Below are 18,091 nucleotides of genomic sequence, written 5' to 3' on the forward strand. Positions count from 1 at the left end.
TCTGGAAGCCATTGCAAGAGTCGTCCCTGCTTGTGATAAATGCATGGATGGGTTTCTCTGATCCTGTTTGGATAGGAGTCCCCTTAGTCTTGCGATGTTTCTAAAACAAACATAACATCAAATGAAGGGATGAAAGTCAGCATGGATATGACAGCGTTGGTCTGATACGCAATTACAAGGTCATATCCATAATTTGGTTTGGTGAGAAATTATTTTCTATTCATTGTTATCATTCTTACCTCTACAGACTGTTCTTGAATTTTGTTCACTGTCAAAATCTTGTGCACAGCAAGTATTCTTTTTTTTCTGTAACCAGCTGTTATCGGCTGCAGGAGGGAGGGGCCATGTGTTACAATGAAACGGGTGGCTGTGATAAAAGACTGAAATGGAAACTAAATTTGGTCTCCCTGGTTTTGTTTCTCTGGTGAATATTCCACTACCCTGAATTTCCTCCCTTCTTTACCCTTGCAAAAACACCTTGCATGTGTGACTTCATGCAGGCACTACACACACACACGCACACACACACACAAACACTAACACATGCACACACACACATGCACACAACACAACACATCTAAAGGCATACAAAATATACTTGTGTAAATAGGCTGTAACTGAAGCTATCCCCATGATGCTAGTCCCACAAGAGTACAATAGATCAGTAGCTCAGTGATAATACATTTCAGTTTCAATCATCAGTCAGTCATCACCAATCATACATTGGCTTTCAATGCTCTGTGCATTCCTGTTTCTCTCTCTCACACAAACACACACACAAACACACACACGGGCACACACAGAGCTGCCTCGCCTACCAGCAGAGGGACAGTGCCCCCTATTGCACAAAGACATCACTACAATCCTGACAAATGAGACAACGGTGTGTGTGTGTGTGTGTGTGTGTGTGTGTGTGTGTGTGTGTGTGTGTGTGTGTGTGTGTGTGTGTGTGTGTGTGTGTATGTGCTGGCATGTACGTGTGTGTGTGTGTGCTGGCATGTACGTGTGTATCTATTTGTGTGCGAGTGACGGAGCAACAGGAAATGAGGAGAGGGGAGAAGGAAGGAGCAAGGTGAAGGGGAGATGCAGAAGACGCAGAGAGGGATGAAGAAGGAGAGACATTAGAGTCTGGGGACATGTTTGGGGAACCTCATTCCGTCTTGGTCGCCTCTTCTACTTCATCTTCTCTCATCCATTCATCTATTGTTCAGTCCCGCCGGGCCCACAATTCTCTCTGTCTGATAGTATCAAGAAGGGCCACCTGTGGCCACACCAACCCAGAGTTATGGCTCCCCCCCCATCACTCCCTCCCCATTGCCACAATCCCCCTTTTCTCCCCCCTCCATTACCCACTCCTTCTCTCACTCGCTCCATCTTCAACTGGCACAGTGCTACGCACTTTCTTCAGCTCACCGTATTTCGTTTTATCTCACCTGTATACCTCACAGTCCATTTAAACGCTTAGCTTTCTTTTTTGTCCTAATTGTCTTTCAACTGTGCCTCTCAACCATCCATTCTTTCCACTTCTTATCATCATCTCACACTTCCCTTATTTTTCCCTCCCTCCTCCCACTCTCTTTCTTTTCCACTCTTTGAATGGTCACGCTGAGGCCGGCGTGAAGTACTGGAATAACACATTAACATCTAAAAGCAAAAAGGCAAACACAGGGCTTTATCTTCAAACCCCAAGATGGAGGCAGAGTCCGCTCGCTCTGTCCCTCTTTCTTCCTCTCTCTCCCTCCTGCCATCCCTGGCTGCAACACACTGACAATGTGGATTCCTGTAGTGCGCCTCCGTCATTTGTTCAATTACCACGCACACGCACACGCACACACAAACAGACACACGCATACACACACAGTTGTGTACTAAGGCACTCTTAGAAGCTAATTTGTTCCAAAATTATATGGACATCTTGTCTTTGCAAAAAATACATTAATTGAAAATATTTTAACAGATCTCTCTCCGTCTAAAGAAATATTCATAGGGATGTTGATTACTAGGTTGCTATCGGTCATCCCAGATCAGTCTGGCACACAAACACACACTCCGCTCGATTTGCCTTTTATATTTAGACATGTTTATTTCATTTAAAAGAGAGACGTACAGTATACAAAAACAAAAACCAAGCAAGTGAGTTCACAAAACGAGAGAGCAACAGTGCTTGATACTGTGCTGCCGCCCAGAGGATCACACTTGCTACAGCAGGATACTGCACGCAATACTCTCGTTTTTGGGGGGGTAATTTATTGAAAAATATCTCGAATATGTTGTATTTTAATGTAGAGGGTGGGACAAAGCCCCTCTGTATGCAAACACACACATCCAAAATGTTGTTAGGTTCCAATTAAAAAATATTTTTATGGTCTACAATGTATTATATAGTCGACTTAGTTTAGTTCGATCCATGTCTACATTTAAAAAAGTAGTGTTTAACGTCTGTAATAAGTCTGCAGTGGACTGGTTTGATTTAAACATTTATGTGATAAAAAAAAAGTAGGCTCTTCACACTACGGCAAAAGATCTGGAACACCCCTTTCGGAACAGTCTCAAAATATTCTAGAAGAGATTAAACGAATTAGAGTAATTCCCCTTTAAGGATCATGTAAACAAAGGCCGGTTTTGGTGTCTGTAAACGGTATTTTATTTTACGCAACTGTATTCTCTAAAACACCGTAGGATTACGGTACAGTGAAGGAATGGCGCAAGCGTAAACGCTTTATAGAATTAGAAAATCTGCGCGCATGCACTTTGTTAGGGGGAGTGAGAGGAGCATGAATGGAGCAAAATGGCGGATCATGTGCAGGTAACTAGAGGTTTATGTTTTTGTAATGAACAAGACTATGATATGGTTTGAAATTAACTGTTGCATGAATTTAGGTGCGTTATTTATTATACAGAGTGAATGCATCCTGAACGCATGCACATCGCGGCCGCGCGTTCCACGTTGGCTGGAATAATCGGATGCGGGTATCAGTGTTGATGACTTGTGGCCTGTCATCGTGCAGCTAGACTGGCTTATTGCATTAGCTGGCTAGTTCCTTGGGGGTGTAAAAAAAGAAAAGCAAATATTTCTGTTACCTAAAAATAACCTCCGAATTCCGCATCAGGCAGAATGTTTTTTTGCCAGCACCTTCCTCGAATGTTATTGTCTAAATTAATTCATTTATATGAAGTAAACAAGAAAGACATCCTATCATCAGGTCCAGTGGCCTTTTTGGTTGCCAAGAGAGGATGGGCAAAATAGAGCTAGCTGGCTAGCTGGATGGCTACATTTAGCGGTTGTTATTCTTATAGCTAAGCTATACTATACACAATATGTAGAGCCACTTTTGTAAGTAGTTATGACAAACTGTTATTATCTAAGTTCTAATACAATGCTTAAGGTAGAACATGGGTGTGAGCAAGTCGAAAGTCTGCTAGCTAGCGACCCTGCTAACCTAGCATAGCAGCACTGCCTACAAAAATTCTCCCGCGCGACCCCGGTTCGAAATGAAATTACACGCTGAGAGGCGAGTGCTGTCTGCACTATTTCAATAAGGTCTTATTTCGCAAGCACGTGTCTATATTGAAAGAACCCTGTCATCACAAACCTAGACTGATTGCTGTGTGGTGAATTGATTATTGGTAGCTAACATTAGCTTAGCCAGCTAACTAAACACCTGTCTCAGGCATTGTATATTTGCTGGAGGTGAAATAGTTTGTTCCCGAAATCATTAGCTAACCCGTCATAACACTAATCTTTCTTCCCCCACCTTATATATACTATATCTCACTAACACGAAAGTATTTTATGTAACAACGCTGCGCTGTATAACATATTTGCAAAAGGGGAAATACGAATTTCTTGACATGTTTCATTTTATGATATAGTCGGGCCCACACTTGTTAGCTAAGTGTAGCTTGCTATCCCTACTTAACTTCGCTGTAATGGTGGCTTGATTAACAGTCTGTGCTACTACATAGACATGCATGGCTTGGTTTTTATGAGTTCGTGCAGTAGTAGCCTAGTGTCGATTTGGTTCTGTTATTTGTTTTAATAGATCTTATGTTCTTGTTTGGTTTCATGGCGCTCGCTAGGCAGCCGACTGCTTAGACACCCGGATAGCTTATAAATAATTACTTCAGGTGCATGCGCATGGGGGGATAAGTGTCCTGATCGGGGCGTTCGTCCCTGTGACGCCAATGTCACTTATCTTATTGCAAAGTCATCTTACACTTCCTCATCGTCCAATTACTGTGTCTACATCTAACGCTACTGTACTCATCAAATAATTATGCCGCCATATCATACATAGGCTACACCATGGTAGGAGGGTCTAGCCTGAATCTTTAAGAAACAATATTAACCACGTGGTTCTTATCTGTAAATACTAGTTCGTCTATGTGCCCCATAGGCTTAGTTTTTTACCTTTTAAAATTTGAAATGATGCAAATGTGTATTTGAGGGAGAAAGGGAAAACTTGTTTCAGAGTTGCAAAGCGGCTCTTATCAGTTCTGTTCTCAACAGACATGCTATCTTCTGTGTGCTCCATACCTCTCCCTCGGGCTTGTGTCAGGGTTAGGGTTCAATCTGTTGTCCATCAGACAACCACCTCACACCCATGGACCCCTCCCTCCTCCCCCCCCCCACCCCCACGTTACTCTTAGGAGGCTCATCAACCCTTCTTGTACTCCAGCAGTCTCTATCGGCAGCTAGCATCTTACAGTGGCCTCGTATGACTCAGCATTTTCCTGCCCCGCCACACATGGGTGGAACCGTGGCAACCTCTGGAGCATGAGAGGGAGAGGAAGGGCGCTACTGGGAGAGAGAGGGAGGATGCTACTGGGAGAGAGAGGGAGGACGCTACTGGGAGAGAGAGGGAGGAAGACACTACTGTCTGGTAGCCTGATCAGAAGTGACTTGAAGCATGTTTTAGTGTTTGGTTTCTGGAAACATACCCGCTGTAATAAATACTGTCCAGCCCCTGTTGTAATCAGCATGCCCCCCCTATGCCGTAGATGGAAGGGTTGTTATGTTGTACTTTTATGAAATACCTCTTGGTGTGTAACGGATAAGACGGCCATCAGTATTAATAAGTGGTCAGATGGCTGAGCGGTTAGGGACTCGGGCTAGTAATCAGAAGGTCGCTGGTTCAATTCCTGGCTGTGCCGAATGACGTTGTGTCCTTGGGCGCTTCACCCTACTTGCCTCGGGGGGGAATGTCCCTGTACTTACTGTAAGTCGCTCTGGATAAGAGCGTCTGCTAAATGACTAAATGTAATGTAAATGTAATAAATCACTATTCATTAATCCGTATGTGTGTTTGCAGAGCCTAGCCCAGCTAGAGATCCTGTGTAAGCAGCTGTACGAGACGACAGACACTGCAGTGAGACTACAGGCAGAGAAGGCCCTGGTGGAGTTCACCAACAGCCCCGACTGCCTCAGCAAGTGTCAGCTACTTCTGGAGCGAGGCAGCGTGAGTAAATCGCGTGTTGCCCGACACTCCCCCGATTGGCCGCTTGAAGTGCGGCGTCGTCGTGTTTATTTGTCCACGCTTTCGTGGAATATGGTGTACGTGATGTTACGTTTATGGTTTTAGCGATGGAACGAGTCGTGACCGGGGAACCCCCCCCCCCCACTCTTGTCGTTTTCTCCCCACAGTCGTCGTACTCACAGCTGCTCGCCGCCACCTGCCTCTCCAAACTGGTGTCTCGCACCAGCAACCCTTTGCCTCTAGAGCAACGCATCGACATTCGTAAGTCTGCAGCTCACACACATACAGGCAGACACAGGCGGACAGGCACAGGCGGACAGGCACAGGCGGACAGGCACAGGCGGACAGACACAGGCGGGCAGACACAGGCGGGCAGACAGACACAGGCGGGCAGACAGACACAGGCGGGCAGACAGACACAGGCGGGCAGGCAGACACAGGCAGACACAGGCAGGCAGACAGACACAGGCAGACAGACACAGGCAGACAGACACAGGCAGACAGACACAGGCAGACAGACACAGGCAGACAGACACAGACAGACAGACACAGACAGACAGACAGACAGACAGACAGACAGACAGACACAGACAGACAGACAGACAGACAGACAGACAGACAGACAGACACACAGACAGACAGACAGACAGACAGACAGACAGACAGACACAGACAGACACAGACAGACACAGACAGACACAGACAGACACAGACAGACACAGACAGACAGACAGACATGAATACACCGTGTGTCAACCCCCTCAAAATTTCTAGACCCAAGGTAAATCTTGACCACATGCCTTTTATTCTATCCTATTAGGGGTAAGAATCAGGCTACTGTTACTGGTGATGAAAATAGATATTGGAGTTGAAATGATTGGGGAGCTGATCACAGCCCAGGAATACATTTTGGTCACAGCTAGAGCAATGCCAAATCAGGCCTAGTGGTACGGAGGTTTTGTGTTTTGAATGTGTGGGTCTCCTGTGTTTCCTCTCCAGGGAACTATGTGCTTAACTACTTGGCTACTCGGCCAAAGTTGGCGGCGTTTGTGACTCAGGCTCTGATCCAGCTCTACGCCCGAATCACCAAGCTGGGCTGGTTCGACTGCCAGAAAGATGACTACGTCTTCAGGAACGTCATCGCTGACGTCACACGCTTCCTCCAGGTACCTGTGAGTGTGTAGGCTCTCCGTGTGTGTGTGTTAGTGTGTGTGTGTGTGTATAAATCTACTGGACTTATTTACATCCGTCTCAGTGCGCGGGTTCGTTTCTGTGTCTCTGATCTTGCCGTGTGATTCTGCTGTGCTCCTACAGGACAGTGTGGAACACTGTATAATAGGGGTCACCATTCTCTCCCAGCTGACCAATGAAATTAACCAAGTAAGATTCCTGGGCATTCTCTTCTTCTCCCCTGTCCTCCTCCATCCCTCCTCTCCCGGCCGCGCGTTTCTGACGATGCGTTTCTGACGATGCGTTTCTGACGATGCGTTTCTGACGATGCGTTTCTGACGATGCGTTTCTGACGATGCGTTTTCTGACGATGTGTTTCTGACGATGTGTTTCCGACGGTGTTTCCGTCCGCAGGCTGACACCACACACCCTCTGACCAAGCACAGGAAGATCGCGTCCTCGTTCAGAGATTCCTCTCTGTTCGACATCTTCACTCTCTCCTGCAACCTGCTCAAACAGGTGTGTGTGTGTACGCGGTTGCTTTTTTCTTCTTTCATTTACGCTCTCCATCTCCCTCCGTCTCACCCGTTCACCTCTCTCTTTCTCTCTCTCTCTCTGTCTCTCTCTCTCTCCCCCGCGCGTCTCTCCAGGCATCTGGGAAGAGCTTGAACCTGAACGACGAGTCGCAGCACGGCCTCCTCATGCAGCTGCTGAAGCTCAGTCACAACTGCCTCAACTACGACTTCATAGGAACGTCCACCGACGAGTCGTCCGACGACCTCTGCACCGTGCAGATCCCCACCTCCTGGAGATCAGGTAGCCAGAGGGTGTCGGGGGGTCAAGGGGCAGCCGACCTGCCACGTGGCTTCTGGGAAGTGGTGGCAAATTTGACGATGGACTCACTCTCTTCTTCTTTTCTTCCCCCCCCCCCCCCCCCCCCCCGCAGCTTTCCTTGATTCCTCCACCCTTCAGCTCTTTTTTGATTTGTATCATTCCATCCCTCCGTCCCTCTCCCCGTTGGTGAGTAACGACCACGTTTATTATTCGTCTGATTCCATCTCCGAGGGGCCTACTTGAGAGTGTGAATGCTCGGTGGCCGTCAGATGGCGTGTGCATGCTAAGTGGCTCGTGTCAAGCGGCGGAGTCGTGACTGGTTCGCGTGTGTGGGGATCAGATGGCTGAGCAGTTAGGGAACCGGGCTGGTAATCAGAAGGTTGCCGGATCGATTCTCGGCCGTGCCAAATGACGTTGTGTCCTCGGGCAAGGCACTTCACCCTACGTGCCTCGGGGGGAATGTCCCTGTACTTACTGTAAGTCACTCTGGATTAGAGCGTGTGCTAAATGACTAAATGTTACCTGTGCGCAGGTGTTGTCGTGTCTCGTCCAGATAGCGTCGGTACGCAGGTCTCTCTTCAACAACGCCGAGCGAGCCAAGTTCCTGTCTCACTTGGTGGATGGAGTCAAAAGGATATTAGAGAACCCACAGGTAGACGCACAGAGACACTCTTCACACACAGACTGCTCCTTTTCTATCTTAAGAATGAGGTGTGAGCTCTCGTTTTGGCTGGCGTTGATGTGTGTGTGTGTGTGTGTGTTTCTCAGAGCTTGTCAGATCCCAATAATTACCACGAGTTCTGTCGTCTGCTGGCGAGGCTGAAGAGCAACTACCAGCTGGGAGAGCTGGTCAAAGTGGAGAACTATCCGGAAGTTATCCGCCTCATAGCCAACTTCACCGTCACAAGTCTACAGGTGGGTTCGTTCATGCCGAGGCCATGTTGACTTGGCGCAAGTTTAAAGGTTCTGTCCAGTGAAGCAGACCAACCCAAAGGGCTTTCACTGCTCATTTAGTCACATCTTCAGTCCATTTAGAACCCAACTTTGGCCTAGTATGGATGGGGCATCTCTGCAGTAGCCCACGTCGCATAATCTAGCTAAACGAGACACTATTCTGTAACACTGTTTCGCTCTGGGCAGAAAGGGCTGACCGACGCCAATATAATACTAGAACCTACAGAAATGTTTACGACAGCCTGCATACAGTATTCCCTGCTTTCACCGTTCGTTGGTCTACTCAAGACCATCATTTGAACCGTTTCAAATGGGCCGTTTTCCATATATTCACATCGCTTGTATCGGTTACGGCCGCTCCTGCCGCGCTAGCAACGAAGACAACGGCGCCTAGACGGCTAACCAAAGTGTGTTTGGCCTGTGTGTGTTTTAGTTAGGGAATCGGGCTAGCAATCAGAAGGTTGCCAGTTCGATTCCCGGCTGTGCCGAATGACGTTGTGTCCTTGGGCAAGGCACTTCACCCTACTTGCCTCGAGGGAAATGTCCCTGTACTTACTGTAAGTCGCTCTGGATAAGAGCGTCTGCTAAATGACTAAATGTAATGTAAAATGTAATGTAAATGTGTTTTGCCTGTGTGTGTGTGTGTGTGCCAGCATTGGGAGTTTGCCCCCAACAGCGTCCACTACCTGCTGAGCTTGTGGCAGCGCCTGGCTGCCTCCGTCCCCTACGTGAAGGCCACCGAGCCCCACCTCCTGGAGACCTACACCCCCGAGGTGACCAAGGCCTACATCACGTCACGCCTGGAGTCGGTCCACATCATCCTCCGGTACGCACGCGACACGCAAATACGCACATGCCTTTTCAATAGGGAGTCAGGTGGCTGAGCGGTGAGGGAGTCGGGCTAGTAATCTGAAGGTCGCCAGTTCGATTCCCGGCCAAATTATGTTGTGTACCTGGGCAAGGCACCTTACCCTACTTGCCTCGGGGGAATGTCCCTGTACTTACTGTAAGTCGCTCTGGATAAATGTAATAGACTAAATGTTTAGGTGGAGGTAAATGCACTGATGTGTGTGTGTGTGTACAGGGACGGCCTCGAGGACCCTCTGGACGACGCAGGCCTCGTCCAGCAGCAGTTGGACCAGCTGTCCACCATCGGGAGGTGCGAATACGAGAAGACCTGCGCCCTCCTGGTCCAGCTGTTCGACCAGGCTGCCCAGACCTACCAGGAGCTCCTCCAGTCCACCAACTCCAGCACCATAGACATCACAGTACAGGAGGGTGAGTACGCACGCACGCACGCACGTACCGGAAGAGAAGCTTTTGTTCCCTCGTGCGGTGGTCTTCAACCCGGGTCCTTGGGGGGGTGTCCGGCGTGTTCAGACGTTGCCCTGCTCCCAAGCACGATTCATATGAAGGATTCTTATGAATCTTAAGATTCATATGAAGGAGTTGTCCTTGGGGCTCCCGCAGAGCTTGGGGGTTCCTGAGGACCAGGGTTGAAGAGCAGTGCTCTAATGCACCCTCTCTCTCACCACTCGCTCTCCTCCTCCTCCAGGCCGGTTGACGTGGTTGGTCTACATCATCGGAGCGGTGATTGGAGGGAGAGTGTCGTTCGCCAGCACAGACGAACAGGATGCCATGGATGGAGAATTAGTGTGTCGGTATGGAGACGCACACACACACAAGTTTGCGTATAACCTATAGCATACCATGTCAAAATATCACATGGTATGAGATGTAATCATCAAACTTCAAATGTTTTTTTTTTTTTTTTTTATAAAGGTGTTTTAGAGTTAAGGTTAGAATACCCAATTTTGAATGGAAGCGAATGGTGGGGCCCCACTAGGATAGAAAAACAAACGCTTGTGTGTGTGCGTGTGTGTGTCTTTCTCACTCAGGGTACTCCAGCTGATGAACCTGACGGACTCCCGGCTAGCCCAGGCGGGGAACGAGAGACTCGAGCTGGCCATGCTCAGCTTCTTCGAGCAGTTCCGAAAGATCTACATCGGCGATCAGGTGCAAAAATCTTCCAAGGTAACTACGCCCCCCCCCCCCCCCCTCCACGCACACACACACGCACACACACACCCACTGGGTAGTCTGCATTCCCATTCCTGCCACGGGAGTCCGTCTAGCTCAGAGTAGGACCTTCTAACTCCTGGCTTTGGCCCGTGAGCCCCTACCTCCTGACCTAGCACCGGTGTCAGGGGCCTTGTTGGTGTGGGGGAGCTGGTCCTTTGTCCCAGACTATTGTCTGCCGGTGCTGACATTAGCCTTTTTCCAGAGGCCCCTTAGTCATAGCTGCAGCTGCTGATACAGAGGTGTTGTTTTAAACTGCTGTTCATCTGACATGCTCAGTGTGTGTGTGTGTGTGTGTGTGCGCGCGGACTGACGGGAGTGTGTTCTCTTTATTCCGGGCAGAAACTGCAAAATGTGAACGGGCCAGATAAGTGGTGGAATGTAGAAAGATTAGTTTATCTCCCGTCCTCACCCAGTCATGTCCCATTGGTTAGGTCGTAGGCCCCTCCCCCCCCCCACCCCCACCCCCCTTCCCGGGAGTGGAAATGTAGCAGACTGGTGGTCAGTGGTCGTGGGATTGACCCTGTGGTCAGCCCTGGGTTAGCGGGCCCCTCAAGCTTTGTCCTAATGAATCTTCCCAGTGGGACGCCGGTGTTAACGCTAGCCTCAGCCAAGCAGGGGGGGGGGGGAATGCAGAGAGGCGTAGCTTGCTGAACCAACGGGAACATTATCAACCCCACACACACACACACACACACACACACACACACACACAGTGTGTCCCCCACCCCTCAGATCTGCCCTCTACTCCCACCTTAAGTGTTAGTAGCATGTAGCCGGTGCATCGTGAGGCGTTCCCATGCTTGCGTGCGTGCTAACATGTCAGCGTCTCAAGCCACGGTCACGTAAGATGCTTGTAGAGATGTGATCTGGTCATCCGAGGCAGATCCCGGTCACTAGACACCCGACAGTCCACGTGTCCGTGTGTAGCGGGCGGTACTGAGGCCGGGCCGTTCCTCTTGTGAGTGATGAGTCGATGATGTGTGCGCGTGCGCGCGTGTGTTCGTTCTCAGCTGTACCGCCGGTTGTCCGAGGTGCTGGGCCTGAACGACGAGACCATGGTCCTCAGCGTCTTCATCGGGAAAATGTGAGTTGTCGTCGTCGTCGTCCGCTCGAGTCGCCCCCAAATATCTTTTGTCGTTTCTCGTCAACCTCCTGAAATGATTCTCCTTCTCCTGGTCGTTCAGCATCACCAACCTGAAGTACTGGGGCCAGTGTGAACCCATCACCTCCAAGACCCTGCAGCTCCTCAACGACCTCTCCATAGGATATCCTTTTGTGTCGTGGAGCAACGCTCCCCACGTTTTTTTTCTTCATTTTCATTTCATTTTTGTATGCTGCCTCACATTACTGTATTAAAGGTACAAACATGGAACGGGGGGGGGGGGGGGTAGTTTTACCGCCATTAAGCCAGCATGTGGAGATAAAAACAAAAAAAAGATAGGACACATGGCATGAGGGCATGGCATGTTGACACCTTACAAGCTAGCACAACGCTAGGTTCCCTGTCAACAAACAAAAAGCCATAAAAGAGGGTGGGGGGGGGGATCTTGTTAACGGCGGGGGAGGGGCCCGGTGAAGAGGCCTCACACGGCGCAGTGTGGCGTCTCAACTCCGGTGTGGTTCTCCTTGACGGCGCGCGCGTCCACGTACAGCAGCGTGAGGAAGCTGGTGAAGCTCAGCGCCGTGCAGTTCATGCTCAACAACCACACGGTAAGCTGACCCCTGAACCCCTGACCCCCCCCCCCCCCCCATCTTGCCCCCATTCAGGTCCGCGGCGAAGGCTGTTCCTTTGTTTGGTTTGGCTTTTCTGTAAGACGTGAACGAACGCAGCTTAGAAGGAGAACGCTCGTGAGATTGCTCACGGGGGGGGGGGGAAATCTCGGTTCCTGTTCTAACGGCGAGTGTGTTGTGTGACGTCCAGAGCGAGCACTTCTCCTTCCTGGGGGTCAACAACCAGTCCAACCTGAGTGACATGCGCTGTCGGACCACCTTCTACACCGCCCTGGGGCGCCTCCTCATGGTCGATCTAGGTACTGCGCGCACTTTTTTTTTTTTTTTTTTTTCTTCAGCTCTCCTCGCTTTCTCACCTCCCTTTGTCTTACATTCTCTCTCTCTCTCTCTCTTAGTTAGTTGACACTCGATCTCAGCACACATTCGCATACCTTTTCTCTCTCTCACACACGAATGTTGACACTTAAGTGTGTGTGTGTGTGCGTGTGTGTGCGTGCGGTGTTCAGGTGAGGACGAGGACCAGTTTGAGCAGTTCATGCTCCCTCTGACTGCGGCCTTCGAAGCTGTGGCTCAGATGTTTAGCACCAACACCTTCAACGAGCAGGAGGCCAAGGTAGGAGAGACGCACACACAGGCTTTCCTACCTCGCGACCCCACACACACACACACGACCAGCAGCACATAAGTCATAGTAATGTTGCGCGCACACACACACACTCACAAGTCAAGTTTTGTCTCCTGTAGAGGACGCTGGTGGGGTTGGTACGAGATCTGCGGGGCATCGCGTTCGCCTTCAACGCCAAGACCAGCTTCATGATGCTGTTTGATTGGATGTATCCTCCACTGTCTCCTGACCCCTCTGTCCCTGGTGGGGTTTGTCTGGCTATGCTGGCTGGGTTGGCGATCTGTCCGTATTGAGGACGTACGATTGGATAAAAACGGAGCTACGCCCTTTGAGATATCGTATCAGTTACAGACTTGATAGACCGTCATACAGAGTTACGCAGTTCCCAGACTGTCTTGAACAGGAGCCTGTCGATTGGTTGAGAGTGTTGTCCTTCACCCCGCCCCTCAGATACCCAGCCTACATGCCCATCCTCCAGAGAGCCATCGAGCTCTGGTACCACGTCCCAGCATGCACCACGCCCGTCCTCAAGCTCATGGCTGAGCTCGTCCACAACAGGTACCGAGGAGCTCGTCTCCCAGAGAGCCTGGCAACGGAATCAGCCTTTCTTGGCTGCTCCGTAAGCCAGCCCCCGCAGTGAGCTTCACCCCGCGGTTGTCCATGTGTTTCCAGGTCACAGAGGTTACAGTTTGACGTGTCGTCGCCCAACGGGATCCTGCTGTTCCGGGAAACCAGCAAGATGATCACCACCTACGGTAGGAGTCCACCTCAGTGTGTGTGTGTGTGTGTGTGTGTGTGACGGTGCGTGGTCCCAGCAGGAGATGCATGGGGGCTGAGTACAGGGTGTGTGTCTCACCTCTCTCGCTCTCTCTCACCTCCTCTCTCTCTCGCTCTCTCTCACCTCCTCTCTCACCTCCTCTCTCACCTCCTCTCTATCTCTATCTCTATCTCTCGCTCTCACCTTCTCTCGCTCTCACCTTCTCTCCCTCTCACCTTCTCTCTCTCTCACCTCCTCTCTCTCTCACCTCCTCTCTCTCACCTCCTCTCTCTCTCACCTCCTCTCTCTCTCACCTTCTCTCTCACCTCCTCTCTCTCTCACCTCCTCTCTCTCTCACCTCCTCTCTCTCTCACCTCCTCTCTCTCTCACCTCCTCTCTCTCTCACCTCCTCTCTCTCTCGCTCTCACCTCCTCTCTCTCTCGCTCTCATCTCCTCTCTCTCTCGCTCTCACCCTCTCTCTCTCTCGCTCTCACCTCTCTCTCTCACCTCCTCTCTCTCTCGCTCTCACCTCCTCTCTCTCTCGCTCTCACCTCCTCTCTCTCTCGCTCTCACCTCCTCTCTCTCACCTCCTCTCTCTCACCTCCTCTCTCTCTCGCTCTCACCTCCTCTCTCTCTCACCTCCTCTCTCTCTCGCTCTCACCTCCTCTCTCTCTCACCTCCTCTCTCACCTCCTCTCTCTCTCACCTCCTCTCTCTCTCACCTCCTCTCTCTCTCACCTCCTCTCTCACCTCCTCTCTCTCTCACCTCCTCTCTCTCTCACCTCCTCTCTCTCTCGCTCTCACCTCCTCTCTCTCTCGCTCTCACCTCCTCTCTCTCTCGCTCTCACCTCCTCTCTCTCTCGCTCTCACCTCCTATCTCTCTCGCTATCACCTCCTCTCTCTCTCGCTCTCACCTCCTCTCTCTCTCGCTCTCACCTCCTCTCTCTCACCTCCTCTCTCACTCTCTCTCTGTCTCTGTGTGTAGGGAACCGTATCCTGACGCTGGGCGAGGTTCCCAAGGACCAGGTGTACGGCGTCAAGCTGAAGGGCGTGAGCGTGTGCTTCTCCATGCTCAAGGCCGTCCTCAGCGGCAACTACGTCAACTTCGGCGTGTTCCGCCTCTACGGCGACGACGCCCTCGACAACGCGCTGCAGACCTTCATCAAGCTGCTGCTGTCCATCCCTCACAGCGACCTGCTGGTAGGCACACACACACGCGCGCATGCTGTGTCGGGGAGTTTTCAGGGCTGGTTACAGCGTGGTTCTCGACCGTGGGTGCTGAGTGAGTTCCCCTCCCCCTCTGTTCCTGCCACAGGATTATCCCAAGCTCAGCCAGTCCTTCTACTCTCTGCTGGAGGTTCTGACCCAGGATCACATGAACTTCATCGCCAGTCTGGAACCCCACGTGGTCATGTACATCCTTTCCTCTATATCGGAGGGGCTCACCGCGCTGGGTAATGACACACACACACTTGTCGATGAAGCCTAAAGGTTTCAATCACGCTTCTACCTAACCCTACTGGTGTGTGTGTGTGTGTGTGTTGTAGATACGATGGTGTGCACGGGGTGTTGCTCCAGCCTGGACCACATCGTGACCTACCTGTTCAAGCAGCTCTCGCGCTCCACCAAGAAACGCCCTGCTCCCATGGCAACCGACGATCGCTTCCTACACATCATGCAGCAACATCCGGAGATGATCCAACAGGTACACACACACACGATGCCCCACAAACACACAGGATACGCGTCATGCATTTTTGACAGGTTTTCATTGATTTTAAAAATATTTTTTGTATCCCTGTTACAGATGCTCTCTACTGTGCTGAACATCATTATCTTCGAGGACTGCAGAAACCAGTGGTCCATGTCCAGGCCTCTGCTTGGCCTGATCCTACTCAATGAGAAGGTACACACACACACACACACACACACACCAGGCACCACTGCTAGGAAACACGTCTTCCTTGTTCTTGACTGAACTGTCGTGCAGACCGGCATTTCAAATTGCCTGTGTGTGTGTTTGCCCACTTTAGTATTTTGCCGACCTGAGGAACAGCATAGTGAACAGCCAGCCTCCAGAGAAGCAGCAAGCGATGCACTTATGCTTTGAGAACCTGATGGAGGGAATAGAACGCAACCTGCTCACCAAGAACCGCGACAGGTCTGACACACAACACACGCACGCACCCCAATAGATGCCCCCAGACAGCCCCCCCCTCAGCCACCCACACACTGAACCATCTCCTTCTCTCCCCCCCCCCCCCCCTACAGGTTCACCCAGAACCTGTCGGTATTCAGGAGGGAAGTCAACGACAGCATGAAGAACTCGACCTACGGCGTCAACAGCAACGACATGATGAGCTGACATTCCACGCGGCAGAGTCTTTCCCCCGTCCGCCCCGAGTCGCCGCTGTTCTCCCCTCCCGGCCCCCTCCCTCACGTCCTGCTCAGCCCGCCCCCCCACCGCCACCACCACCACCTCCTCACCTCCTCTCTGCACTCAGGCCAGGATGCCTAGGGACCCTTTCTTAACCCGGCCTGCACTCCTCTGTATTGCACCCCCCCCCTCCCTCCATTCCCATGCTTTACGTTCCCCTCCCCTTCGTGTGTTTTTTTTTTTATATATAAGCATATATAAATATATACAGATCTATTTTATAGCCAGCGCGCGTAGCCCTCCTGAGGTCACTCGTCTGGCTTAGGGGGTGGGGGGGGGGGGGGGAGGTCGGAGGTCACCCTGAGGGTTTGGGCGGGGGGGTTAGTGGGGACTCCTCTGCGCACTCTGGAGGGAGGGAATCACAGAGGCGGGGGGGGTGGGGGGGGAGGAGTGCAGGAATTGTGGGGGGGGGGGGTGGCTGTCTGGGGTGGAAGTGTGATGTGTGCTGCTTCTGCCTGCCTTGTATAGAAAAACACACGGTAAAGAAAAACAAAACAACACGTGTACATTTTTTTTCATAACATTTTGAACAATGTTTATAATGAATTGAATTTAAAACACAAAATGAGAAAAATGTGTGATTGAACTTTTTACAGTCCTAGTGAGTTAGTGCACCTGTCAGTCTGACGAGCAAACTTCTTACGGGAGCTAGGAGAGAGAGGGATTTAGAAAGTGAGGGAGTGTGCTTGAGCTGTGGAAGAGTACGACCAGAAAGAGAGAGAGAACGACAATAATAGGTAGACACTAACAGAGTTGTATTTTTTTCTTCTAAGAGCCTCTGGTTGGAGTTTTGTAAATAGCCACTTCCCGTTCTTTTAAGCAGGTTGGCTGGGTTTGACTTCCAGTCCAGCCCAACACAGTTCCGCCCTTCAGTATCCAACAATTTCGCTCAGTGCACCCCCCATCCCTAGATGTAATACTTCCATGCTTAGACCACCTTCTATATATATATTTATATATATACACTTCCTGTTTCCCTCCTTAGGAAATGCAATGATTGGTCCAGTGTAAGCAGGATGGTAATAGCTACATTATACCCTCTGGTAGGCTGGGTGGAGTCTGCCATTTTGTTTACACTCACCTGGTTTCTCAGAGTGACCGGGCGCGTCGGTGTCTAGGTATCTTGTTTAGGTCGAGGAGAAGCTGGTTCGGGACAGCTGTTAGCCTCACAAGACATTTTATTAACAAAGTCCTGTTCAGACCAGCCCCTGCAGCGGAGTCCTCTCTCAGTGCGCGCGCGTGTGTGTGTGTGTGGTGAAGTGAAATGGCTCTTAGTTGCCTGGTGTGTGTGGTAGTGTGTGTGTGTGTGTGTGTGTGTGGTAGTGTGTATCCGGTATCCCATGGTGCTGCGGTTGTTCTAACCTCTGAAGGAGCTTAAGGCGTAGACGGGCCCCGGTTCTATATCACTGTAGAACCAGATCCGTTCCGGGGCTTCACCAGTGGAACAAAACGTTCTTGCCCCTTTGAGCTCCCTGAAGGAAACCCCTGTTTTTTTTTTGTTTTTTTTTTATATATCTGAAGAAAAAAATGCATCAACCTTGGTAGACTACAGAGCTGTGTAAAAAAACTACAAAAAAAAAGAAACAGGAATGGAGTATATTAGCAACTTGTGCTACTCTCAACGATGTTGCTGCTAACTGTTTGTGACGACTAGCTCATCTCTAACCATGTCAGCGCTCATGGATGTTTATATGACTTCCTGATTTTTATTGTTTTTGGTTCCCTGATGTGAATGTGTGTTGGGTCCATGGAGTGAACAGATAGCTGGTTGAGTCGTTTGGATGTCTGCTACTATAGTGTAAGCATTGTGACTGCAAATAAACGTCATTGGTTTGTACGATCACGTCACATTGTGTCCTTCCAAGACGGTTAGTGGTAGTTTAGATTTGCCCAGCGTGACTTCATTTGATGATGGGACTCCTTTTGGGAGCATATTAAGATTCCCTTCAGCTATGGGTTTAAATGTCACTGTGTATGACATTTAAACCCAGCTATCCCTTTTATAAATGAATTTACATCTAAAGA

The 18,091-nt window shown here is 50.3% G+C and overlaps 1 protein-coding gene across 2 annotated transcripts; it reads left to right on the forward strand.

The window, feature by feature from the left end:
- The first annotated feature begins 2,654 nt into the window (after positions 1 to 2,654).
- Positions 2,655 to 16,335, forward strand: xpo7 (exportin 7). 2 transcript variants are annotated; one of them, XM_084693988.1, is made up of 28 exons: positions 2,655 to 2,806; positions 5,313 to 5,459; positions 5,645 to 5,738; positions 6,477 to 6,649; positions 6,792 to 6,857; positions 7,062 to 7,166; positions 7,298 to 7,463; positions 7,594 to 7,667; positions 8,014 to 8,133; positions 8,250 to 8,396; positions 9,089 to 9,261; positions 9,520 to 9,713; positions 9,991 to 10,096; positions 10,334 to 10,469; positions 11,528 to 11,601; positions 11,702 to 11,782; positions 12,164 to 12,227; positions 12,439 to 12,547; positions 12,755 to 12,861; positions 12,993 to 13,081; positions 13,324 to 13,431; positions 13,546 to 13,628; positions 14,615 to 14,829; positions 14,945 to 15,083; positions 15,177 to 15,334; positions 15,437 to 15,535; positions 15,663 to 15,790; positions 15,901 to 16,335. In XM_084693988.1, the coding sequence occupies exons 1-28, from the start codon at positions 2,789 to 2,791 to the stop codon at positions 15,992 to 15,994; spliced, it is 3,267 nt and encodes a 1,088-aa protein (XP_084550114.1). In that variant the 5' UTR covers positions 2,655 to 2,788; the 3' UTR covers positions 15,995 to 16,335. The 2 variants fall into 2 exon arrangements, with proteins under 2 accessions (XP_084550114.1, XP_084550115.1); XM_084693989.1 differs by having other exon boundaries at positions 2,656 to 2,806; positions 6,477 to 6,643.
- Positions 16,336 to 18,091: the final 1,756 nt, after the last annotated feature.

Source organism: Hypomesus nipponensis, chromosome 27 (assembly GCF_054491055.1).
Source record: "Hypomesus nipponensis isolate SF chromosome 27, ASM5449105v1, whole genome shotgun sequence".
Lineage (NCBI taxonomy): Eukaryota > Metazoa > Chordata > Actinopteri > Osmeriformes > Osmeridae > Hypomesus > Hypomesus nipponensis.

Coding starts and splice junctions, on each gene's coding strand:
- xpo7 (XM_084693988.1), top strand. Junction 11,602..11,701: donor AGCGTCTTCATCGGGAAAAT/GTGAGTTGTCGT, acceptor CTGGTCGTTCAG/CATCACCAACCTGAAGTACT. Junction 12,862..12,992: donor TCAACGAGCAGGAGGCCAAG/GTAGGAGAGACG, acceptor TGTCTCCTGTAG/AGGACGCTGGTGGGGTTGGT.